Source organism: Ursus arctos, unplaced genomic scaffold (genome assembly GCF_023065955.2).
Source record: "Ursus arctos isolate Adak ecotype North America unplaced genomic scaffold, UrsArc2.0 scaffold_9, whole genome shotgun sequence".
Classification (NCBI taxonomy): domain Eukaryota; kingdom Metazoa; phylum Chordata; class Mammalia; order Carnivora; family Ursidae; genus Ursus; species Ursus arctos.
Genome location: NW_026623111.1, coordinates 54,709,725 through 54,736,377, shown reverse-complemented (window position 1 = coordinate 54,736,377; position 26,653 = coordinate 54,709,725). Strand labels below are relative to the sequence as shown.

Genomic DNA, 26,653 nt, shown 5'->3' with positions numbered 1-26,653 from the left:
GCAAAGTAACCCACAAACCGTGCTCTGTACAAAGTAAGTCAAGTCAGGGGTCTTTACAGCTTAATGACAGGCAGATTCAAGAATAGGAGAAACAACTCTTAACTTCCATCCCTTAAAGCTGAGTTGTACTGATAGATATGCAAATCCAGCCTCAAGCAAATCACTCAATTTTTTGACGACTGTTTGCTCATGTGTAAAATGAAGCTAATCATGCATTCCCAGAAAGAGTGTGTTCATCAAGTTTAACAGAATATGGTCCGCGCACTCCAGGTAGCAGAAGCTCTAAACCTGGTGCCCTGCACAAAATTAAAGCAGCTGATACGCTTTTTGTCCAAATAGAATTGTATATCCTCATTTCCTTCCCTTCTTTTCCCCACTTGTGACTCAAGCCAGATTTCATCGAGCTATTTTTGTAATTACTAAAATGCTGGAAATATAGCAGCAGGCCAGAAGCAAAGTAAAATGCAGCATCCAGCAGAAGAAAGAAAATCACGCTGAGTAACTGAAAGGCCATCTGCTTCTAGCTGAGCTGGAGGGGTGAGGAAGGCAATCTGGGCTGTACTATTTGTGTCTTCCCCCAAACCAAACCCACCTGCATGTTGTCAGTGGCATCCCCAAGCAGTCCTCCAAAAGTGATAGCATTAGTTACAGTTGCCAGATAAATGAAGAGAATTGCTGAAAGCGCCTGAATATTTAAAGCATCATAAAAATCACTGGCGAAAAATGGTGCTTTCCTCTTTATGTCCTTAATTAGTCCACCACAGAACCTGGGTAGGGAGAAAGCAAACATGTGACAATGTAAAACAAACTGCCATCAAGTTAACCAAGAGATAACTTATGAAGCCACAAAGAATTTGTATTCAAAGTGTTTCAATCAATAAGCTCTACTTAACCACTTCAGGGAAAACCAGAAAACTGTAGAAGACTACATTTTCTTCTATCTGTCTCTGTTGTGGTCACTAAATTGGGTGTCACATTCCCTAAAAAAACAGTTGGTTTTTAGATGAGTGAATTGTAGATGAAATAAAATTTCTCAATGCTTGAAGAAAAACATCCAAACGTGTGAGCAGAGCATATAAGGCCCTTTATAATCATGCCATAGTTTCCTTTCCAGCCCCATTCATCATTCCACAAGTGTTTACTGAGCACCTGTGACATGCCCAGCCCTACTCCAGGTGCTGGAGATACTTCAGTGAACAACACAGGCACAAATACTTGCCCTCAGGGATTTTGCTTTCTAGATGAGGGACAGACAATATAAGTCAAATTCATACTGCTAAAAATCAAAGAAAAAATTAAGTGGGGAAGAAGGTTATGAAGTGCTAGAGGAGCAATGGTTGAAATATTGGAGTGGCCAGAATGGGACCTCCCGAGCAGGTGACTTTGGGATAAGGTCCCAGAGGAATGAAGGGAGGAAGCCAGGCCGGTATGTGGCGGAAGAGCATTGCAAGCTCGGCCCCATTCCACACATTAGTAGGTCAGTGCCTTATTTGTGCATTAGTCAACCCTTCTCCCAAACAAACCTCACATCTCAGCCTTCCCCAGGCCCTTCCTGCTGCCTAGGAGGCCCGCCCTCAGAGCTCAGCAGCTCTCTGAAGTCCTGACCCTCCACTCAGAGTTCAGATTTCCACCGCAGGCTGTCATACTTTATCAGGATTGTCTGGGGGGTGAGGGGCGGAGCTTGATGGCTGCACTCAGTGCCGGGCTGCAGTTTTCTTGGTAGGCACAGGGCAGAGCATGGTACTGGGCGTGCAGCACACACTCAGTGCACTTAGGAAGAAGTGAAATATACAAGCATGAAATTCCAGTTGGATTAAATAAAGGAGTTGAATTTTTAAAGACATGATATAATTCTATATGCTTGCATACCAATGAGATTTGCATAAAATTATTTTTAAACAAAAAAACCACATGTAAGGAATAATCCTATCATAATTACTATTATTTATCATTATCAAAACTGACCTTCCTAGTGACCTACATTTTGTAAACGCAGTCTTAAAGTTAACAACAGATAAAGTGAGGAATTCAGAAATCCATATTTCCTCTATTAAAATGTTTCATATCATAAATAATAAATAAATAAATAAATAAATAAATAAGGAGCTGAATCCCAGAACTCATATCTATAGAAAAGGAAAAGGATATTCCTCGTAAAAATAGTTTGTAAAGAACTATTCAGAAAAAAAAAATAGGGGGAGAGAAGGTTTTATGTTCTTTATTAAGAAAAAAGGGGAAAGAAATAATGTCCCCTCAATTTCAGAAAGAAACCCAAATGGTCATTAGAGGAATAAAATCATTTTATTCAGATTCAACTGCATATTAAAAACACATACTTTTGTGTTTTCAAAAAACCCTCAATCTCTTTAAAAAGTCCTATCTTCATAAAACGAGTATCCTACTTAAAATTTTACTTAATCCAAAAGAAAATGGAGAATCTAAGAGTGGAAAGAAAAGGAAGAATTATCATAAAAGGAGATGTACAAAAGCAATCTGGGAAACCTGCATCCCCAACGGCAGGCTAGGGAGACCCTGACCTGTGAGTTCCTCATTTCTGTACCATGTTCCCCACTTATAAGTAAATGTACAGGGAAGGGATGGAATCCCAAAAGCCAAATGAGGAAGACAGGCACATGGCTGTCTTTCTGCCGCTCACTCACACCTGCCTGCAGGTCCACTGACCTTCGCTCTAACACCTCTTCCCTCACTTCATGGTCTGGATGCCAACCCAGCACATATCGCAGGCTCTCTGCTGTCTCTTCTCCCCACCCGCATCTGCTGGGTCTGGACTTCCCTCACCAGCTGTAATTCTCCATAAGGCCTTCTCTGACCACCCTACTGAAATTGGAATACCTTTCTCCATCGCTAAACTCCCTACTTCTGCTTTAGTTTTCCCGAGAAAATCATCACCACGTTTTTTCATCTTCTCAGTGTTTGTCTCCCATTCATGCAAAGGAAGACCCAAAAGGACATGGGTTTTTGTTTAATTCACTGTTGCATCCCCAATGCCTGTGACTAATGAATATAAATATCTGTCGGCCAGCGAATCAAATGCCGATAGGAAGGTGAAGGGAAATTAAGATCTCAAGAGATCCTCATCATGAATGGCAAAAGAATCCATCAGTTACCGTCCAGTCCGCTGCAATTCTTCACAGTCCGCGTGTCCTCCTCCTCCTCCTCCATGGCCTCCATCGTGGGGTGTGTCCCCATTCATCTGAACATTCTCTCCACCTGAGTACATATTCTTTCTAAGCAAGACAACAGGGCCCAAGAGAATATTAGTTTATTTTATTCATCTGCTTCTTAGCTGTGTCATGCACTAGACTAATGAAGAGATGGACTGAAAACCCTTTGGGAGAAAGGACATTATATCCTTCTGCCACCCTGACAGGCAATTCTTAAAGTGTTATATTTAGAAGACAAATGACTGATGAATGAAAGCTGAATGAGTTGTATATTATACAAGAGGGGAAATTGTTACACCTGGAAAATAAAAGATTTCCAGAAAATGGTTTCTCCAAAATTATCTCACCCAATTTCCTAACCTCTTAAATCTATAGGGACTTGTCTTGAGGAAACCAATCTTTCTACACGTACAGGAAGTGCCCAACACATCCTCCAAAAATCTCTATGATGTATTCCAATATCATAATCTGAGATCTCTAATTTGTAATCACTAAAGAAAAGAACAACATACAATATTCATTTTACAGTGTCAACGAAATGTCAAATCAAAGCACCTATGTGATTCATTGAAGAGAATACATCAAGTTAACCTGAAAATACAGTATTAGGATAGCCATCTGACCCCCTTTCCTTTTCTGAACACAACCTCCTCTTCAAGGGTGAAAACTCCCAACTGCCTGATAATTTACCTTTTGTCAGATGATGGAAGACTCTTCGGAGGCTCTATCCTGATTGCTGGATCCCATTCCCCAGGTGGAAGGACAATGACTTCATCTAGGAACTCATCGATGCCAGCAATCAGGTCCTGCCTGTCTTTTGCTTTATAGGCAATGTCATGGAACACCTAAAGGATAATAAGAGATGTGCTGATCGAAAGAGAACCCTCTGCATGCCTGTATATGCCTCACATGCCTCACAGCATGTTGAGGATGAAAAAGGCAATCTATAATCCACTTTAATGTTTAATATATATTCAATATAATCATATTCTCATACTTCCTATCAGCTTGTCCCAAACTATTTTGGTATTCTGATTTTGAACCCAAAGAATATAAGTAGAGGCATGAGAAAACAGCTGTGTTTCTTTTATATGTTTTTTATTTTTATCAATACTGTAACACAACATTGCCTTTCATCTCCCACTGGTATGTACTATTACTGCTATAGTTGCTGTGGAAGTCAGATGAAAATGGTTTGGAGAAATATACAAAAGAGTCATTCTCTGAAATCAAAACGACTGGGACAAACCATTGCTGGTAATTCAAAAAGGAAAAGTTCAAGCTGAGTGTTAAGATCAGGTTAAGACCCAAACATCGCAACTCTCAAACACACAAATAATGTTAGCTATTAAACAAAGAAAAATCGAAGTTATACTGGTAACACATAAAGCAAAGGGCTTTAAGCTGGTGATAATCTGTCTAAACTTTTAGCAAGGCAATTACTAAACCATCCAAGGCAACAAATGCTTTGTGTCTTTTATACAGATATCCAAAGAAGGAGCTCCCAGAATGCACATAATCCTCTTTGCCAATCATCCCATTCTTCTAACCTAGCTGATGATCCAAAAGTCCTTTACACCTTTCCATACCTCCTAAGTCAAATTCTTTAGTCTCCAGGAGAAAAGATGGCCCCTACTTAACATCCTTACCTATTCTTACGATTGCTACTAAATCTCTTCTCTTCAACAAGAATTTTTAAAAGCTGTCAAACAAATAACATGTCATAGTCTGGGGGTTGTGAGGTTGAGGGCAGGGCAGTACAAAGTGCCAGCACCCCATCTGTGGCGGGCACAGCATCTACAGAGGCTGGAAAGTCAGAGGGTCACTCTCCAGCCTCCCCTGCAGAAAAGGATTGACAGTTCTGACCAATGAGATAAAAGAAAAAAGCTGTCTGGAAACCTTTAGAATACCTGTTAAAAGAGAGATACAGCTAACATCTGTGCCCCCTTGAATACAGAAGAGGTGGCTGGAGCTGGTTGCAGTAGCCATCTTAAGACCACAATGCAAGAGCCTTGGTTCTTGATTTATTATTAAGCAGTTACGTTAAACCAATTCTAGCAACTACCTACCTCCAAATTTCCTGATATGTCAGCAAAAAATAAACCCCAAATAGTTTAAGTCACTATAAATCAGATTTTTTTCTGTCACTTAAAGCCAAAATAGTTCTAATTGCTACATCTTAGGGGGAAGGATTTTTTTTTTAAAGAAAATATAAACATACAAAAATAAATAAAAGAGCCCCCCTGAGAGGCTTAGTTGCCTCAAGGGGGAAAACCAGCATCAATGGTCTCGGTCTCACATTAAGTAACCATCTGAGGAATCACCAAGTAGAACTTCCATAACTAAATGCCCTATTCTCCACTTAACACATGGAGAAGCTAACAAATCAAGTAATAAAGCAAAAATAAAACATTTGGGAAAACAGTAAGCTAAAAAGACACAGAGGCAGAAGTCAGTGATCCCATACCCTAATTGTAGTTCTCCTACTGAGACTTGGGTTCAGGGTTTCATTGTATCTAAAATGTGTGTAACAACATTTAAGCTGTTATCAGAGTAAGGTTATAATTCCAAAGTACTAGATATTCTGCAGTAACGGTTGCTAATGCATTTTAGTGTGTGTATAATTCCTTCCCACAAGATAAGAAGACCATAAAAACAGGTACTTTTTGATACCTAAGAAAAAATGCATGATCCATTTTATTATGCATTACTTTATAGAGCCCATTATTTCTAAAACAATATGATATATGGACACTTGAACTCCCAGAATGAATATATTGAACATTTTAAGAGATAAAGTTTAAGTTAATACAGTGATTTGAACTTTTTAAAGAACATTTCACATATATCAGTTTTAAGAACTGCAAATGCTTAGAAAAAGAAACTATATCTTATTCCAACATAAAATTTGTTTTTTTTAAAACTGTGTAGGTATCAGATCATCTGCCATGAATGACTGTGCCTCATGTCATAAAGAAGGCTGGTAACCACATAATTCTAACTGAATAAATTGTGACAGCCAATTCACAGTATGAAAACTATCCAAGCGGGACGTTCAAAGATCACCATGTTCCAGATCGCCTACCTCGTCAGACATCAAGGTGGCAATGGCTCTGCCAATCTCATGGTAGGACTTGGCTTTCCCCTTGGGACCTAAGAGAATGAACAAGAACCTAATGGAAGAGGAAAGAAGCAAAAGCTATAAAACACATTTCATCAAAGTTAATATACATAAAACTGAGACACGTTTATCCTAGTTGATAAAAAGCGTTGGTCTAGAATTCATCTTTAAAACAAAGGCAATATTCTTGGTAATATGAAAGATACTCTTTCACACTATCGTGAAACACAAATTGTTTCTTTGGAGACAAGGAAGAATTTCACATGGAAACTCTGAGAAGTTTCTCGCTGAGCAGGAGAACTTCACTTTGGGAGTCATTCAACCTCCTTTCTAAACTTTCTTCTCTTTCTACTGACTTTCAGAATTTTGGAGAAAACCCATTAAGTACAATAACCAGAGAGACTTAGTACATCTTCAGATTTCTCTGACTTTTCCTTACTCAATATGAGCAGTGACAAATGATCCTCTCCATACTTTTAAGAAATATTTCTTCTCAGAAGTGACTGAAAGTCAGCAAAAACCAAGTCCTCTACAAGTAAGCCACATGCTGACAGCCAAAGTAAAGAAAGAGAAATATGAGAGAAATTCAAAATAAAGCATCATTCACAGACAGTTAGAATTCTTTTGTGGGTATCCTCATTTTCCTTTCCGAACTTGTTTTCTTGATAATGCACACTCAGATACAGTAAGTAGGTCCTGGAATTTGCAATAATGAGCTTATCCCCACTTAGGTATGTGTCTCGACTCGGGAGGAAGAAACCCAGTAAGTAAGTGACTAAGAAAAAATATATAAAAGGCAACACTGGGTACATCTCTGCCTTTCTTATGATCATGTCTTACCTAATATGGAGTTAATAAGGCCAATAAAAGTGATCACATCACATTTGCTCAGCTTTTTAAAGTTTGCAAAGCATTTCACATTCATCCCCTCATTTAAACTCCATATACCCTTTTGCAATAAGGACAGGTATCCTATTCGCATTTAATGGTGAGGATACTGACACTCAAGGAGGTCAGTGGATGAGCCAAAGATTGTGCCTAGTAAAGGACAGTGAGTAGATAGGCTTTCTTACCTTCTATTCTTTCAGCACACAATTCTGCCTAATATTACCTGCCCAATCTATGACTTCCACAGGTCACCCTGGCAAAAGATGTTGTGGATACTCAGTTGGGGACAAGAAATCTTAGGTAAAATTTTATGGGGCCAGGGATACTATAGGACTTGCTTAATAAAATTTTACTGTTTTACTGATTTATTTATATACTTCACTTTATTTTTTTAAAGATTTATTTATTTATTTGAGAGAGAGAGAGAGAGAGAGAGAGAGAGAGAGAGGAAGAGCAGGGTAGGGGCTGAGGGAGAAGCACACTGCCCGCTGAGCAGGGAACCCGATGTGGGACTCAATCCCAGGACTCTGGGATCATGACCTGAGCTGAAGGCAGACGCTTAACCACTTAATCAACTAAGCCACCCAGGTGCCCCTATATACCTCACTTTCAGTAAAAATGGGTTGACAGCAAGTAGTCTTCAAAGTGTTAGGGTTTGTTCCAAAAAGCCCTTGAATAAATAATTTCTTTTTTTCGTTATAAAATTCAATCCAAAGGGGAAAGGAGAAAAAAAAAAAAACCCCAGAAATTAAGAATGTAAGAAGGTATCTCAAAGTTTGAATGCTTTGATTTTATATCAAAATAACCATAAAACCATTCAATACTTATTTGCTTAGAAACCAATTCCGGCATGAGGCGGCACACTCACTTTCAAGTGTTATCACAGTAGATGAAAAAGCAAAAGCAATCGGCAGGCATGAAAGTCTGTTCAAGTATGAAGGAAGTCATTATTAAAATTGGATTTTAGTTCTAATACTGAAGTTCAATGGATACTGAACTTTTGTTTGAAGATCTACATGGAGTAATAAAGTGCTTCCTTATGATAGTAAAATGTACTTTACTGAAGGGACAGATCACTGATTTGAGTGCAACATATGCAAAAATTATTTAACCACTAAAGCAAAATATAAATCCAAGTAAGGATTTATATCATTACTGGCCACATTCCCCAGTCCTATTTGCCTGTCTAGCAATGGCCAGCTGTCAGGCCGAGCAGCAAGAACATAGTTTTAGGCAAAGGGGGCAGAGGCAGGGCAGCAAGAGAAAATATTGAACACCTGGATCCTTTACTTGACACATTTTTAAATAAAATGGGTTTCCTTTATCCACCATTTTTTGTTATTTTAATGTATCTAAACAGTTTTTCAGTAAGACATAATGTCTAAGATCTTTCCAGAATCACTCTGTACCTCTTCCTACTTTGGCCTAGCGTCTCCATCATGATGATAGTTTACAAATACACATTATGGAAATACACGGTTATCAACTGACACATGAATTAATTATCAGGTTGGCTATATGGCAACAAAGCCAAAATCTATCTTGTTAGAAAGTGAGACAGTCTCAGTTTTAATAGTTCTCAAATACAAACTTCAGCAGATGATGGGTAACTATCCCAAGAGCTGAGAGAGTAACGGAGCCTCTAACTTAAGCCCTATTAGATGAAGGCATACATTTTCTATAAATATTTACTCTGGTCTCTGCTAAACAGTACCAAAGAATGAATGGAAGTGGCAGACCAATAGTGACTATAATATATATTATAGCAATAAACCCAATATATGAGAATTATATTGTTTCAGTAACTTAAATATAAAGTTATAATTTCTCTTTCTTGGATAATGTAATTTTTCCTTTAAAAAGCCATATATATATTATATGTAATATATAAATATCTATTAACACATATATTTATTTATTCTTTAACGGAGAATCATCAAGTGCCCAATAGAAATGTTACATTATCAGTGAAATTTTTACATTACTCCAGTCAGGAACCATTTGATAAATTCAACCTTTTAAAATGATACAGAGGGGCGCCTGGGTGGCACAGCGGTTAAGCGTCTGCCTTCGGCTCAGGGCGTGATCCCGGCGTTATGGGATCGAGCCCCACATCAGGCTCCTCTGCTATGAGCCTGCTTCTTCCTCTCCCCTGCTTGTGTTCCCTCTCTCGCTGGCTGTCTCTATCTCTGTCGAATAAATAAAATAAAATCTTAAAAAAAAAATAAAATGATACAGAGAAGGAATCTAGCCATGTATAGGTAGCAGGAAACATCACCTCGGGTCAAGAATTTCATCTGTAGGAACAGAAACCCTTAAGAAGCCCCTAATTTTGACTGCATTGTTGAAAGGGCAATGAGAGATCTGGAAAACTAGAAACACAGAACAACTCAGCAAGTTGAAGTTCCCTCTGCCTGAAACATGTTCTTTCCCCTTTAACCCTCAAAGAAGCAAAAGCTGTTACAACTTTTATGATACAAGTACATCTTGCCAAACTCAGCTTTTATAACGTACTGAAAACTCCTTTCATGACCCAAGCTGTTTTTTGTCAATGGACAGATGTTATTTTTAACCAGAAGCTTTTTTCTTTATTAACAAATTAGAGTAAACATCACATTTGTGTGGCTGGAAGGGCACAGCCCATGTTGACAGCTGGCGAAAAGAAATTAATTTATGTTACTGAGTTTTTTTTATTCAGTCATAACTAGAAATAAAGTCATAGTTAGAATTTTTAATAGTGCTAGTTGTCTCAAGAATCTTCATGAGGCTCCTCTACTCTTGTGAGCTTTTTCACATACCTAATTATGCCTCGGGAGGATGCCTCTAGCATTCTCCATAACAAAAATAAGTACCAGATGATCTCTGTCCGGAACCAATGGACTATACTCACATTCACAAATAATTATAGGCAGAAACAGAGCATAATATCAGAAAAGAGCCAGCCTTCCTAAACCACTCAATCTTTTCAGAAAGGATGTGCACCCCCCTCCTTCCTGATATATCACAGCTATTTCTAGAATAAACTCAGCATGTACCAATCCTTTACTCCCTGCTCTCAAAACAGCAGTGAATCAAATAAGCCATTATTCATATTTAGCGGCTTTGGAAATGATGGCTAAACTGTAGCTTCCACAATAGATGCATGAGGATCACAAACCCACCATAACCAACCACAGTACATATGGTAAATAGCAGCTAGCAACGGAATTGTTGGACGAGACAGAATTGAAGTAGCAGGACCTCCATCCCAATCCCTATAATAAGATTTTCTATGGTTTTGACAATTAAGCACAAACAGCTTCTCTCAGGCAAATCATCATTTATCACATAAAATTCATATTAACTTCCAATGATACAAAAAGGGTAAACATTCTAATTTTTTACAGGACCAGAACTTACTGAATAATATTTGCCTTAAATGTGAAAATCAAGATCCGAAAAGAACAAACTGATCAGGGGCTTTTATTCTCCTTCATGGGAAAACCCTAAAGTACTTTGTTCTAATCCATTCTACATAGCTCTACATAGCTCTTCAGCCTGGCTTCAGAGTCAGAAATCTGCAATTTTATTTCTAGCACTGACAGTGAATCTTCCCTGTGCCTCCATCTCTCAACTGTGAAATGGGAATAATAATCCCCTACATCGCTCATGAGTCAGCAGAAGCCTCCATGGACAGACAGTAGATGACAGCAAGCCAAGTGTCTGCAAGATGCTGGGAAAATCATAAGCATATCCTACCAAGTCACCAAATATCAAAGAACAGTTTGTTTGCCTTCACATGGATGGCAAGAAGGGCCCCTAAGCAGATAACGTCCACCCAGCTGGCACCAGTCCAGGTGCAAATACAACTCAAGTACATTCAGCCAATAACAGAGTAACTAGAGAACCTTGCGGGCACTACACACAGAGAGCTGCTAGGTCCACGCTTCTTAAAAGGTGCATGGCGGTAATATTACTTATTACAAATAGTAATAATAACAATCATAAACATAAGAGCATAACTTCCTTTCCCCTTCTTAAGGAAAAATGACCATCACCAAATGACCACAAAACCAGACTTTCCAGGTCTCCCCGCAGTACAATAGGGTATCGTCAAAGCACACCGTTGAGTACGGAGGCAGTCCTTCACAATGACTACCACATTCCTTGTGGGATTTCCTTGATTGGATTTCACAGGATGCAGCCATTGTAAATGGCCCCACATTACTCATACACAAAAAGGCTAATGAGACTCCCTACTCAGTGATTATAGCATGCACTGGTTCAGAGGACAGCAAAAGGATAAAACTGTTTCCTGGAAAAATGTTAACATGCTTGGATATATTGTTCAGATTATTGCCCTGAAATAGTTTTATGACATTACTGAATTACATTCCCTTGAATTGCCGAGCTCCTTTTGTTCATTCAAATGATGCTGTATTTCACCTCTAGACTAGAAACACTCTCCTGTACAGAAGAAAAGAATGAGCCAGACAGGAGTAGATAAGAGGAATACACAAATGGTCATGATTTGCTACTCAATGAACTCGTGTTATTGTTAAATAAAAAAGCCCTTTAAAATATTTTTTACTTGTAGCTTCTAGAGAAAAATAGTAAGAAAAATGAAAATGCAAGAGCAACTTAACACTTCTTGGCATGTTTTTTCTTCCAAGCCCCAGTAAAATTAGTCCAAAGAGACATAAACAAAACCATAGGGGCACAAGAGCTGGACATCAGCCATAATCTGAGTCAGCTAGCTGTTCAGCAGGTGATTGCTCAGATAAAACTGCAAGGCTCTGCTGGAATGTTTTCAAGTGAACAACCAAGTTACAGGAAACACGAATCATGATAATCCCAGTAATTGAATAAGCTATGATCATTTCCTTTCCTCTGCCACTTGTCCAAAGACTGTCTACTAATGACCAGTATTATTTCCATTTTAAGTGTCTAAGAAATATAAAAATATGGAGAAAATATCCATATGATAAGAAAAAATAGCCTGTAATCTATGAATCGGGAGGCCATAAGGAAATGTTCTCATTTTCTTAACCTGGCTCAAAGCAAACCTGGAGCCCCTTGTCTCAGTTTATGATGCTGAGACCATTTAAGATCAGTGAGGAGGAGTCACAGCCCTTCCTACTCACCTAAGGAAACCTAAAAGAGATGGAAGTCACTTGTCCTTGCCCTGGACCCACAAAATAGTGCCCACCCCCAAAAAGTTCCTCTTCACATGATAATTTTATGATGTCAACTTGAAGATGAAAAACTTCTCTTTAAACTCTTGCACAAGTTGAAGTGAAGCATTAACTTCTGTTTACCTATGGCACTCTGTAAGTCTAGCTTCTAACTCTTGAGCTCAGCTGCAAGGTGGATAGACGGGAGGCCTCCTAAGGTGCCGTGCAGTGCAGTGAGGACGTGACCGCAATAACCATAATATGCTTCCTTTAGAATAAGAATTTACATGATACAACACATAACAGTAAAAGCGTGCAGCTTAATGATTTTTCTGTGTGCGTGTGTATATATATATATATATGTACATACATGTGTGTATATATGTGACTATGTGCATATATACACCTGTTACCAACTTTCTGATAGAACATAGAGCAACTGAAAGCACCTCTGACCTCTGAAACATTTACCATCTGTATGACCTCAGAAAGTTACTTAAATTCTCAGTCTCAGTTTCTTCATCTGTAAAATCTATATACCTATAGTTTAGACTTTAAAAATATTATTATGAGAGGAGCACCTAGCTGGCTCAGTCGGAGGGGCACGAGACTCTTGATCTCAGGGTTGTAGGTTTAAGCCCCACATTGGGTGTAGAGATTACTTAAAATAAATAAACTTTTAAAAATATATATTATTGTGAGAATTAAACTGACTAATCCATAAGATTAAACTATTATTACTACTATACAAGTGCCAAATAATTTGATAGCATGAAAGACAGCCTAAATCATTATTTCAGATTAAACCTTTCCAATATGCTTGCTCTGGAAGTGTCCTCATTCTACTAATTATCTAGCCAAGACCATTCTATAAGCACATTGTAGACCCCGGCAGGTCAGGGAGCAGCTTACCTTGTGGGCACAGGGACCTCAGTCAGGGCACCCAGCATGACTGCCTGCTGGAGCCGAACAAAGGCAATGAAAGGAGTATCCAAGAAGTCAACCTCCCCAACAAGCACATTGGAAGCTTCTGCATCACGTGGTAGCTTCTTCATGAACTTATTCTTCAGCTGCATAGGAAGAGCCAAGAAAACACAACTCATTTCCAGAGAAGGGAACAAGGAGAGACACTCCATATATCACTCAAGGAAATTCCTTTATATGAGTCTACACACAACAGGCTCTAGCTAGCCATTTTTCTATTATGTTTAACCATTCTATTATAATAAACATTACTCTGTACTTTGGATTCAAAAATATTGAGAGTATAATCACATGGCTTACATATAAAAGAATGTTCACATATAAAACAATTCATTTATTTATTCACTCACTCAATAAACATATGTTGAGAGTCTACTATGAGCCAGGCATTGATCTAACCCCTAGGGACAGATCAACAAATTACATCTTCCTGGGGTCATATTTCACCAGAGGAGAAATAAAATATGATTTAAAGTAGTGATAAGTGCTAAGAAGGAAAAATAAAACAGGTTAGAGGATACCAATTTAGGCAGGGTGGTCAGAGAACGCCTCTGAAGAAGTATATTTTACACTGGAGTGAGAGGACAAGCCATGCAAAGATCTGGTCAAAGAACATTCTAAGCAAAGAGAACAGCAAGTGCAAAGGATCTGAGGCAGAAAAGGGCCTGGAAGAGAGGTATAGTAAGAAGGTGACTGTGGTGGGAGCTAAAGGAGCAAAGAAGAAAAAACTGCAGCAAATGAAGTTGCATAGGTAAGGGGGGGGCAGGTGGTAAGAGCCTTGAAAGCCACAGTAAGGACTTTGGGATGTTTTAGGTGGGACTTGCTTACTAAACATCCAGGTGAAAAGGTGGAGTAGGAAGACATACATCTAGAAGATATTAAACAGAATTTAGGACCATGAGACAGAATGATACAACCTTGAGTGTGAGTGTAAATAGAGAAGAGAGATAAGACCTAACCCTGGACCACTTTATCTTTTAGAGGAATGGGAGGAGATCTCGGCAGAGAACACCCTCAAAGAACAGCCAGTGGGGTTGGAGGAAAACCAGGATACACCAACAATCAGGTGAAGAAAGGGCTCCATGAAGAGAGTATATCAGCTGAGTCACAGGCTGCTGAAAGTTCAAATAAGATGAGAACCAAGAATGGGCCAATGAATTCGTCAAGATGGAGGTGCTGGGTGAACCTGACAAGAGCAGTTACCAGGGTTCCCTGTGAAGAATGGAAAGTGAAAAAGTGAAGACAGGAAGTAGAGAGAATTATTTTGAGAAATGTTGTTACCAAGAAAAGGCAAGGAATAGGAAAGTAGGTAAAGGAAAACATAAAATAGAGAATCCAAATTGTGCTAACACTTTGGAATGCTAATGAGACAGATTACTGCTGTAGGAGATACAGGGGACAACCACAGGAGTAGTTCAAGCAACCTTGAACTATGGAAAACAGAACTGAGAAGTGAGCTGAGGAGGAAGGGGGGGGCGGTATGTGGAAATTTGAGGAGAGGGGTAAAGGTATAAAGTGGTTTTCTTGGGTAGTAAAGGTTGCTTCTTATGGTCACTTGGAAAGCTTATCTTGTAGGTGTCCCTTTCCTGGCCTTCCCCAGCTCCCACTTAGAACAAGCCTGTCCAAGCCTGCCCAAGCACTCTTCAATGTGTGGGAAACACCTCCCACAGCTCAAGGAAAACATTTCAACAATCGTGGAAGGATGGAGATAAGAATTTTGCAGGGCCATATGAAAGGCACAGACTTCTGATATATACTAATCGTCAATATAAATGTCCCTCCCCTTAGGTCAAAAGTTACCAGTGAACTCAGTACTTTCTGCATGAATTACCGCTGAGATGGGAAATGGCAGACATGGACCAATTTTCCCCATTAATAACAAGGTTATGATAAAGAAAAAAAGTTATAGGGGTTATAGTAACAATTTCCATTTACAGAGTTTTCTTTCTTTCTTTCTTCCTTTTTTTCTTTTTCTTTTTTTTCTTTTTCTTTCTTTTTTTTTTTTTTTTTGTAAGCTCTGCACCCAATGTGGGGCTTGAACTCATGACCCTGAGATCAAGACTCACATGCTCTACCTACTGAGCCACCCAGGCACCCCCATCCACAGAGTTTTTAATTGGGGAAAATAAGTGACATGAGAAGTGATCCCTAAAACTCCATCACCCTCATTAGCATTTTTATAGAACTTTTTTCTTTAATTTGGTACTAAGAAGAAAGCTGTGAGACAAAAAACAAGGACATCAGGGCTAATAATTTAGTGGAAGCAAACAAACAAACAAAAAAAAAAGCAAAGACAAGATATATAGATGTTGGAACATGACTACTTCTAAGCAGTAAGGGAATTTTCCAAAGTTTACACCATTAGTCCTCCAAGAAATGTTAATATTAAAAAAAAATCTATTTGATTCTATAAATAGTGAAAGAGCAGCCATGGGAAGGGTCTAAAAACATCAAATTGCCAAAACTGTTATTACACCTAAGGAAGTTGCAGTAATGAATTGTTTTCTAAAACAAACACAGAGTAGAGTATAGGGTATGGCTAAGTGGCACAGATGCCTAACAAAATGTCAATGCTAGAATAATCTTCCTCAGGTTCTTTCCAGAGAGTTCTCATTATCAACAGCTCTATAATAATCTGATATTATTTCCCCTTCTCTTCAGCACACTCTTTGCTCTATCTGGTTAGGCAAGTAATCTGATAACCCTATTCTATTTTATGTAGTTAAACTCCCACACTCATTATAAAAACTTCCTTTCCACATTTCTACCTTTTCTAAACATCCTTCTACCTCCTCTAAACATCTAACCATGAGCCATTTAACCATCTCAGCCCCACTTTCTTGGAAATTCTGGAAGCACTCATTTCTGAATCATACTTTGGCAAGTTTAAATCTTTTCCCCAAACTTCTTGAGGGTTAGAATAGTTTATCCCCCATTATACTGGACACCTACTTTGCACATAATGCATCCATAATAAATATTATGAATGGAAAGAATGAACTTCGTAGCACTAAAAATCAGACCAAAAACCATCAAATGCCCAAGGAAGTTAGCTTCCAAAGGCTCACTCTAGAACCTATGTCCAGATCTGTCACTAAACAACTACCTGACTCACAACACATGCAGAATAGCCCACAGTCGATTATATTCCTCTACAAAATGACTTGGGAGTACTATGTTACATTTACTGAGATTATCATACCCATGTTGGAAAATTAGAAGTCTATTTTTAAGACTAAAGGAAGTAAACTATATTCTATATGCTCCAAAGAGATGTAGTTCTAAAGATGTGTTCCTTTAGATCAACAGATCTCAAACTGTGTTTGTGAAATGCTAGTGTTCTCAGAGAAACTAATGGCTTTTCTAAAATAAACACATATGGTATCTAAAGTACCTCAGAACTCAGCCCCTGAGTGGCTCTTTCCTATCTACACACACTCCCTGGGTGAGCTCATCAAATCTCATGCCTTTAAACACCTTCTACATGCTGATGACTGACACATTTATATCTTCAGCCAGGACCTCCTCCCTGAACTCCCGACCTGTAACATCTCCACTTGCATGTCTAATAGGCATTTCAAACTTCACTTATCCAAAAACTGAGTCCCCCCAGATAGTCTCCCCAAACTGGCTCTTCCTGCACTCTTCCTCATCTGGCTAATGGTAACCATTCTTTCATGGCCCAGGCCAAAACCTTGCTGCCATCTTAGACACTTACCTTCCTCTCACACCCCATGCCCATTCTATCAGCAAATCCTATTGGGTCACATTCAAAGTATATCCAGAAGCTGATCATTGCTCACCACCTTCACTGCCTCTACCCTCGTCCACTATCATCTGCTACGATCATCGCTCTCTCCTGGATAATGGCATTGGCATCCTGGCTAGATTATCTGCTTCTGCTCTTGCCCCAAGTCTATTCACCAAAGTAGCCAGAGCAGTCAAATCAGGAGTTAGATCCCGTCATTCCTCTTCTCAAAGTCCATTTCACTAAGAGGGAAGGCAATGCTGTCGGGACAAATCACAACCCCAGCCTCATCTGGCTCCTTATCAGCAACTTGACCCTATTTCCTACTGCTCTCTCCAAGTCTTCTCCATGCCCACCACTTCAGACTCCATGGCCTCGCTCAAACGTGTCAGGCACACTCTAACCTCAGGGCCTTTATACCTGCTGTTGCTTCTGAATGTAATGTCTGCATGGCTTCTTGCTCACTTCCTTTGAATCTTTATTTAAAAGTCACCTTTTCATCAATGAGTCTTTCCCTGGCCACATTAGTTAAAATATCAACCTCCTCCTCCCCACAGATTCATCTTACTCCTCTTTCCTGCTTTATTTTTTCTTTCTTTATACTTATCACAAACATGCCGTATTTTACCTATTGTCTTTATTATCTGCCTCCCCACTAGAATGTAAGTTCTATGAAGGTAGTAATATCCATCTATTTTGTTCAGTGTTGTATCTCTAATGCCTTGAAGAGTGCCTGAAGAGAAAGGTTGAATAAATATCTGTTGACTGAATGAATGGTGTTATTATTTCTGCTCTTCTGTTCAAACTCCTCTCTTCACAGTTCTGAACATAACCACTGACCAGGTCATCTAAATGGACAAAAGGCCTGGATAAGGCGAATCTTAGTAAACTCCTCCCCTGATAACAGTGATTGGTCCAAAGGATGGATGTGTGACTCAGGCAGGAACCATACCCTTTTGGGAAATTAATATTTTACCTGTATAAAAATCAACATTTTCCCTTTCACCTGTGGTTGTTCCCCTCCACACTGAAAGGGCCTGTCATAGGACTGTCCACACTAGGAGAGAATGAGGTCAGCACCCAAAAGGAAACAGACAAAAGCAAGAGAGAAAAATGGATGAAAAGAGAGATTGCTGAGTCCCAAGTCCCAAGCCCTGAGGTCCTACGGCTTCTCCATTCTGTGAACTCATCAAGAATTCTTACTTGTTACATAAGTCAGAAAATTCCATGTTGAGTTGAAATTAATTTGAGATGATTTCTGTCTCCTGAAGAGTCCAGACCCTTTGCAAAAATGTATTTGTCAAATAAATCTGAAGAATACAAGTTAAATAAGATTAAATGTTTCTATACTACAGATATTCTCAGAGCCTTGAATATGTTTATATGCCTAGGAGTGCTTTATCCCACTAGGATATAAATAAGGCACATTATGATATGAAAACAGATTTTAAAATGCTATTTTGGACAAATTTTCTCACTCCCCATTTAAATCCACTCTCAACTCCATTTAATTCTCTTCAAACTTTATGGATGCCTCTAATGTTTAAGGCCCGGTGGTAGGCATTGAGGAGAGCAGACAGACCCTACTCTAAGAAAAAATTATAAACATTAAACAAAAAGGTAAAGAATAACCAGAAACTAAAAGAACAATAACAGATAATGAAAGCAAGAAAAGAATCTAGGCTTTCAAATCAGGTTGAAAACCACCCAATGAACTCATCTGGATTGAATTCCAAAGATAAAGTTTGGCATTCCTTTCCTATAGATCACTAGTTGTTTCTCCAAGGGATACACAGCCTGGATTTTATGCAAGGTCAACTACAAGAACACACACGGTGAATACAAATTCCTTTAGCCAAACTTGATCTCAAAGAAATCGATTTCAAATGGCTGTCATGTGGAGCTACAACTGGAACACCACCAACTCTGTGAACCCAGATGTGTGCATCTCAGATTCTTTTTATACGAGTTTGTATTCGTTCTTTCAGAGTAAGATCTTGCTATAAATACTCCAAGTATACGGCTTGCCCTCTGCCATACATGCTCATTTTTATAATTTCTTATATTTCCTTACTTTCTGAGTGGTGTTCTAAGACTCAGGGATCACAGTATTCGCATACCAAGAAACTAGAGATTATGATTGGACAAAGCAGAACAAGTGGACTGATTATGAAAGAGATAGGTTACTTGGGATGATAGCTCTGTGAGATGACAGCACAGTTACTCACACAAGCGATATGCATCATATATAGCTAATTGAAAAGTCCATCTTCTAAACTCTACTCAACTCCTAGATTCTCCCACCATCTTCTATGAAGGCAGTTTTTAGGTTTTCTATAGGGGACCCATTACTAAGTAACGGCTAACTGACTGGGATGACCATTTGATTAACACTGTGTCCTCCTAGCCTCCTTACTATCACCCTCAGACCAACAGCATCACCTGGTGAGTAGGTCCAGACTATCCTATTATTCCCAGTCACTTAGTCATTTATACCCTACCTCTTTCTGTCTGCCATTGTTAGCATATGTTAAAATAAGTGCATCTGTTATGAAGTGTTATTTTTAACCAGGAGTACTCATAGTTTCTCATTTGAATCTGATGTATTAGAATAGATCCTATGGGTTGTTCAATGTCCTTATTACAAGTGATGTTTTAAAAATCATATAAACTTGAGGATACTTTCTCATTATTTTTACAACGCTTACAACTACTGTGACCCCATTCTATACATTCTCTTTTCCTCTCAATGAGAATAAGTTTAATCTTCCAATCTGTACTTATTCTCAATTCACCCTGCTTAATGATTCATGTCTACATGCTAACATCCACCTGCTTTCCTGGGCAAAGAGCTTATCCCTGGCTTTCTTATCGGTGTTCCTTCCTATCTTCTTTTTTTCTTCTTAGCTTATTTTTCTTCTTTCTGCTGATTTCCAGCCTTCCATTCTCTCTAAAAATTGCTAGCTCTTATCCCATCCGAAACAAACTCATCTGCTAAGCTCACTATAGATCACTCTGGGGCCATGTCCTTCCACTGCAAAGAAATCTGTGTTAGTGGTAAAGTAGGGTCACTATACCTATCAGTTTCTTTATGACAGTCCCAGTTTACCCCATTTCCTGATATAATTACTAATATTACTTTCTTTCATTCTCAAAAGTGCCTTGTGCTAAAAGAAAAATTATATGGTCACCGTATATTTTAATCTCATGAGGTTGACTTTGAGCAGTGCCTAAGATATGGCATCGGAGAATAAATCCATGTTGTGGAACCTTTAGGATTCAAGGAACTCAGAAGTATGAGAGAACACCTAGGTCAAACAGCATCTTAGTAAATTATTTATGCTACTTGAGTATAAATTTATTCATTTATTATATGCAAACAATATTAACTGTTAGGGCAGGAAGAAAGTGCTCTCTCACTTACCACAGTGAGATGATTCTGCCTCTGTCCGCTCCCTTTCTCTACACCTTGGGGGGGAAATGGCCAATTTGATGGCGTAGAGTTTGACAAGTTCATTGGTACTTTTTTCTAATGGGAAGGTTACAGTATCTTGCAGACAAGAAGCAAACTGACTGTTTTCTCTTACAGAAAGACAAGTGAATGGGTTTAAAACGAGAGAGTGCGAGAGAGAGAGGGAGAGAGAGAGAGACCCGACATTTTCACCCCTATGGCTGGTTAAGGTGAGGAGACTCAGAATCTGTTTCATAGGCTCAACTACATTTCTCTGTCATAACACATGTCCCTTTATCTATGAATCCCAGGATTTAGAGTCTGTGTGGGTGGTTGTAGGCCTGGAGCTGTGTATTTAGTGAACTAAAAATGTCCAACCTAAAAAAAATGTTTCTAAGAGACTTCACTTTCAGCTATGGTAAACTAGCTTGCATCACACCAACCCTTTCAGCAAGAAAAGCTGAAGAATTTCTGTAATCTGCTTTAAGGCATCAGAAAGTTACTGTGACATTAAAAACTTGAGGAACCAATATCCCTGGAGAAGGAAACTACATAAAGGTGAGGCTAAATTCAGCTCTGATTTTCTTCTAAAGGCATTTGATGATTCCTAAGTAGCTGCAGACCTTCTGAAATTGATCAGAGCCTTCAGTAGTTTCAAAATAATGGACAAGCATGCCAGGCATTTAGTTGGGACCTCTAAAGGACAAGACTCAAGGCTTAAGGGCAAACTAGTAATAGACTAATCCGCATAGAGACTAAAACCCAATTTCCAATCAGCTCAAATTTCAGACTAAATATTAGGGTGACCTGCCCCTCACCTAAATGCCAGCCAAAAGCAAAGAAATAAACTCTAAAGAAAGAGAATACCATCCTGAGTATCTAATTATCTCTACTATGTACATATTGTATCTGACAGTCAATCATAATTACTAGGCATACTAGCAGATAAAATCAAATGACTGGGACCCAAGGGAAAGAAAAACCATAAATTAGAAACAAAGGAGAGCTACATATTGTAATTATCAGACACACTTTGAAATAACAGTAATATTTTTTAAATATTGTTTACAAAATGGAGAATTTCAGCAGAATCATTTATTTAAAAAAGATTTCTTGGAGATTAAAAGATCCATTATTGACTTATGAAAGTCAATATTACTCATAATATGAAAATATGGCATATCAAAATTTATAGCATATAGGTAAACATGTGCATTGGGTAAAATTCATGGCCTTAAATGCAAATATTACAAAAGAAGGAAAGCCAAAGCTTGATGATCTAAATATATATCTCAAGAAGTGAGAACAAAACAGAAAATTAAACACAAAGAAGGTATAAAGAAGAAAAATAATAAAAATAAGAAAATAAATCATGACAAGACAAATATACTATGCTGGTCATGTTCTATTTCATAATCTGAGTAACAATTATACATATGTGTTCACAATGTGAAAAATCATCAAGTAGATTTATGATTTATAAATGTATATATAAATCACACACTTATACTTTACTGTAATAAAATATTTATATTACAATGAATTTCTTAATAAATAAGCTATTATTTCATTGCAAATATGGCTTACATATAGTTCTCCCTTGGCAGAAAATCCTTAAAGGAAATCAAGGACAGTAAAAAACTAAAACCATATTCCACAGCCCTAACGCATAAAGGCTTTTGTAAAGATTAGAAGAGATAAGAGGTAAAATACCTAGCAAGATATAAAAAACAAAAATGTGGGGCTCACTCCTTCCCCATTCTTTTTGGTTTCTCCAACATGAAAAGTAAACGTCCCTACTGTCTTCACTCTTCCTATCTTGTATATCAGGGAGACGCCTCCCCCCACCAGCCAGCCAACTGTGTTATGTCTGAGGCGATATATGCCTCCCTTTATTTTCCAATAGTATATAAACCATTAATAGCCCGCTACTCAACATGAATACAAAAACCGAATCAAGTATACTGTCTTCAAGTTAAAATTAGCTTCCAACAGTGTTGGCATGAAGAAGCAGACCATCAAAAGTAGCCTTGTGAAAATGAATTCCTGGCATAATTTTTGAAATATGTTTGACCTACCAAGAACTATGTATATTACTTGGAGTAGACCTATAGTCTCAAACTCTGAGAATCCTGGAGTAATGCCTGGAAACCAGTGCAGTGCCTACAGCTGGCTTCTATGGTTAATTTGAAGACTGTCCCCATCTCCCATCTTCCTCTCCACTTTCCAGCAGCCCTCCCATCCCACATACAAAGAAGAAGAGAGCCAATCTGAAATAGTCACATTCTAAGTCAATTAGCCTATACCAGCTTCTCCCCCAGGTACAGGGAAAATAGTTATTCTTACCAAAAGCTCTATTCTGACCTTTCTTCATAGTCAGGGGTTCCCAGTGTAAAAGCAGGACTACTCTTGTGTTCCAAGTACTAGGAGCTTGTTTTGCTTCTATGCTCTTTAAAACTATCAAGATGAGGCAGAAGGCTCTGCCTAGTTCACCAGGGTTGTACGCTGGGGTTTGCAGTCAAAGCGTCAGCCAGTAATAAAAGGAATCCTGGCCTCCATTTCTCTCTGTACCACTTCCCTTGATGATCTTCTAAAGAGAGTGTTGGACTGAGGACAAGGGTTTGGTGTTTCTGAACAGCCTGGACAAACACCATCTCTTAAATGTATCCCAGCACTCCATTCCTAAGTCTCATTTCTTTCTTATAAGTTGTGTGGTTGCCCAACTAGGAAATGGCAGAGAAGGAAAATGATAAGAGTCACTATTTCATAAGCTTGAACAGGTATTGCTTTTTATTTCAAGACCACATAAGAAAAAAGCATCTTAAAACTTTTCCGTTATATGAAGATATCTTTTTCTCATCCCTTACGCTAATTTATGGGACTTTTTTGTCATAGAACTACTGGAATAATTTCTACACACATTTTTTGTTTTGTTTTTAATGGAAGCTCTGATTACCCTTTAGGTTATCTTCAGGCTATGATTTAGAAGAGTATTTCCAAAGGCTAAATTTGAAAACCATTGCCCCAATGTCTAAGAGGCCTTAAAAAGGCGGGGGGGCGGGGGGAGCTTTGCTTGATCACCTACAGAATCCAAAATCTTGGCAATCACTTATAATGTTATTAGTACTGAACATTTATGACATGATCTGGATTTCCAGAGTGCATAAAATATGAAAGAGTGCAAACAAAGTCATTAACTAAGACAAGATGCCAAAAGACTCTGTGGCTACATGTTTTTACTTTTTGAACACTCTTCTCCTTTCATTTATTCCATTTTTTAAAATACAAAATGAAAACAGTCCCCTGAGGGTGAAAATTTGATTTTCTAATTTTTCCTTCCAAATATAGACATCTTACCACCATTAATGCAAATGATTCTGCAAAGCAGCACATTCACAAATGGCTATTAAACTAAATATAACATTAAGTACAATCCATTAGTTCTGATTTCCTAAATAGGATGAAATTTCAAGTACTGACCTAGTTTAAAATCAACTTGTCAAAATCTCTAGTCACATTTTCTTATGTCTTACATCATTAAAAAATCATACTGTCAATAGGCTTATAGCTATTTACAGTCTTTAAAACACTTTCACAATTACTACCTTACTTGAATTCTTATAGCAAGCTTATGAGAAATATATTATTAAAACCTTTTCCAGGTGAAAGAAACTGAAGTTCAAGAAGGCGAAGGGACTTCATGAAACGCATACAGCTAAATGGCCAAGCCAGGACATGCATTCTAACTTTTAATGCTCTGTTCACTTCCCTACACTGTGAAACCCTGAAATTTCTGATGAATACATTTTGCTACCTGAAATTTAGAAGACAGTGCTCTGAAATTGCTAAACCTCTTATACAGGGGCACAGTTGGTTAAGCGTCTGCTTTCAGCTCAGGTCATGATCCCAGGGTCCTGGGATTGAGTCCCGCAATCGGGCTCCCTGTTCAGCGGGGAGTCTGCTTCTCCCTCTGCCTGTAGCCCCCCCTGCTTGTGCGCTCGTGCGTGCGCTCTCTCTCTCTCTCTCTCTGTCAAATAAATAAATACTTTTAAAAATAAATAAAATAAAATAAAATAAAATAAAATAAAATAAAATAAATCTCTTATACAGAAAACCAATGTCAAGCCCCTACAATAGCTTAGGCTAATCTTTAAAAGTCTTAATTGAGCACAATTTAAAGCATTTAACAGGTTTTAAATACATAAAATGGGTCAGAGAGAGAGAAAGAAGGTTAAAAAAAAACCAAATATGGAGAACAGCAACTTAAAAATTATTTAAAGTAAATCAAGAATCTGTAAACTCCATGTGCTAGTTGGGCTAGGGAATGCTTTTAGAAGTTATTTTTCCTCTTTTATTGTTGTGTCATGAATTAACTGTACATATAAGCAGGTCACCTGCTCCATGCATTAAGGAAGGAGACTTGAAATACTCATTAATCTACTTGGTGGGAAATGCCCTTTGCCTGGATGTCTGCCCTCCCTGCCCTGCCGTTTAGATGCTAAATACAACCTATGCCTCCAAAAAAGTACCCTTTTAAGGGCTCTGGGCACCTGGGTGGCTCAGTCAATTCAGTATCCAGGACTCCTGGTTTCGGCTCGGGTCTGTGATCTCATGGGTTGTGCGATCAAGCCCTGTACCAGGCTCTGCCTTCAGTGGGGAATCTGCTTGAGGGATTCTCTCCCTTTCCCCCACCCCCCACGCTCTCTCTCTAATAAATGAATAAATCTTTTTAAAAAATAAAAATAAAAAATAAATTAAGAGGGTTCTAAAGTACCCTATAATAAGGAACCATGTATTATTCTACTTTGTTCCCCTAGTGCCTTATAAGGGCATAGCCTTGCAGTAAGTGTTCACTAAATGTCTGTTAAAGGCACAGAATCTATGTGGTCACATCTGCGTTGAGTGTCCTTATATTCCACATAAATACAGGTGAGGACACTGAAGGTCCAGGAAAGGTGCTCCATTTGGTGGTAACAAACTTGAAAAAGTCTCTGGAGAAGCAAACAGCCTTTACTGGTTCTAAAACTTATGAGCACAGGTCAATGAAAAATAACTTTTATATTTGCGTTACTTGGTAGCTACCATTCATTGTTTTTTGTTTGTTTGTTTATTTTGTTTTGTTGTTAAGTCCCTGCTAAAGTGCCTTAACGTCCTACCCTTCTCTGGGACTTAGGAAAGTTTTGAAAGGGAGTCCTGCTTTTGGAGAAGAGTTGAACACTGAATTCCTTCCTAATTTAGAACTTTAAATCTCTATTTGATAAAACTGCACCATCACCACGATGGCCTTCAATAATGATTTTTAAATTATTAAGAGTAATACTAATGATTACTAACATTTTTAAATCAATAGTCCCTGGCCAGACATCAGACAGGAACTTTGCATGAGTTATTTTATTAAATTCTCACCACGTTCTATCAGCAAGTTACTCTTGTCACTATTTATCCATGAGGAAATGAAACTTGGAGATAATACAACCTAAGATCATGAAACTAGAAAAGGCAGAGCAAGGATTCAAACCAAAGTCTGTCTTCTCCAGAGTCCAAGCTTTACCATGCAGAGCTCAGCAATCATTTCTCCAGCTGTTTGAAAACCAGGTAGGGAGAAGGAATAAGCTTTGGGGTCAGAGCTATAAGCAAACCTTAGTCCTCCCTCCTCCCAGTTGTGGAACAATGGGCAGATGACTTCATTTCTCTAAGCTGAGTTTCCTCATCTATAAAATGGGGACAATAAATGACCACATCATAGAATTAAGAGTAGATGAATGACATATGAAAGTGTTTAAGCACAGTGCTAAGCTAGTAACAAATCCCTCAAAAATGTGTTAAATGGAGGAATATTATGAGACTCTGAACCAAGAGACCATCAATGGGGATGGAATGTTGAAAAGAGATTTGAGAAACAGTAAAAGGCAGAACATACAGGATTTGTGGAATGCCTAGATAGAGGGAGTGAGGGGGAAGCAAGAGTCTAGAATGACACACAACATCAGAACTATGTTTTTTCAAATGTCCAATGCTCCCTAACATCAAAAACAAATATTTCACCAATACTGATGAATAACCGAGTCACCACTAAAAATTTGGGTGAGCCCTAAAAATAACCTGCACCCTAAAGTTTCATTT

The 26,653-nt window shown here is 38.4% G+C and overlaps 1 protein-coding gene across 10 annotated transcripts in view; it reads right to left on the bottom strand.

The window, feature by feature from the left end:
* The window catches only part of SLC4A4 (solute carrier family 4 member 4), a 351,418-nt gene that overhangs the window by 109,003 nt on the left and 215,762 nt on the right, over positions 1-26,653 (bottom strand). For all 10 annotated transcript variants that reach the window (XM_026510000.4, XM_048211820.2, XM_044388202.3 and 7 more), the window contains 5 exons: positions 13,260-13,417; positions 6,271-6,358; positions 3,876-4,030; positions 3,129-3,248; positions 593-767 (listed from right to left, as the gene is read on the bottom strand). In XM_026510000.4, the coding sequence (XP_026365785.1) occupies positions 593-767; positions 3,129-3,248; positions 3,876-4,030; positions 6,271-6,358; positions 13,260-13,417 (696 nt within the window). The remainder of the gene's footprint in view (positions 1-592; positions 768-3,128; positions 3,249-3,875; positions 4,031-6,270; positions 6,359-13,259; positions 13,418-26,653) is intronic.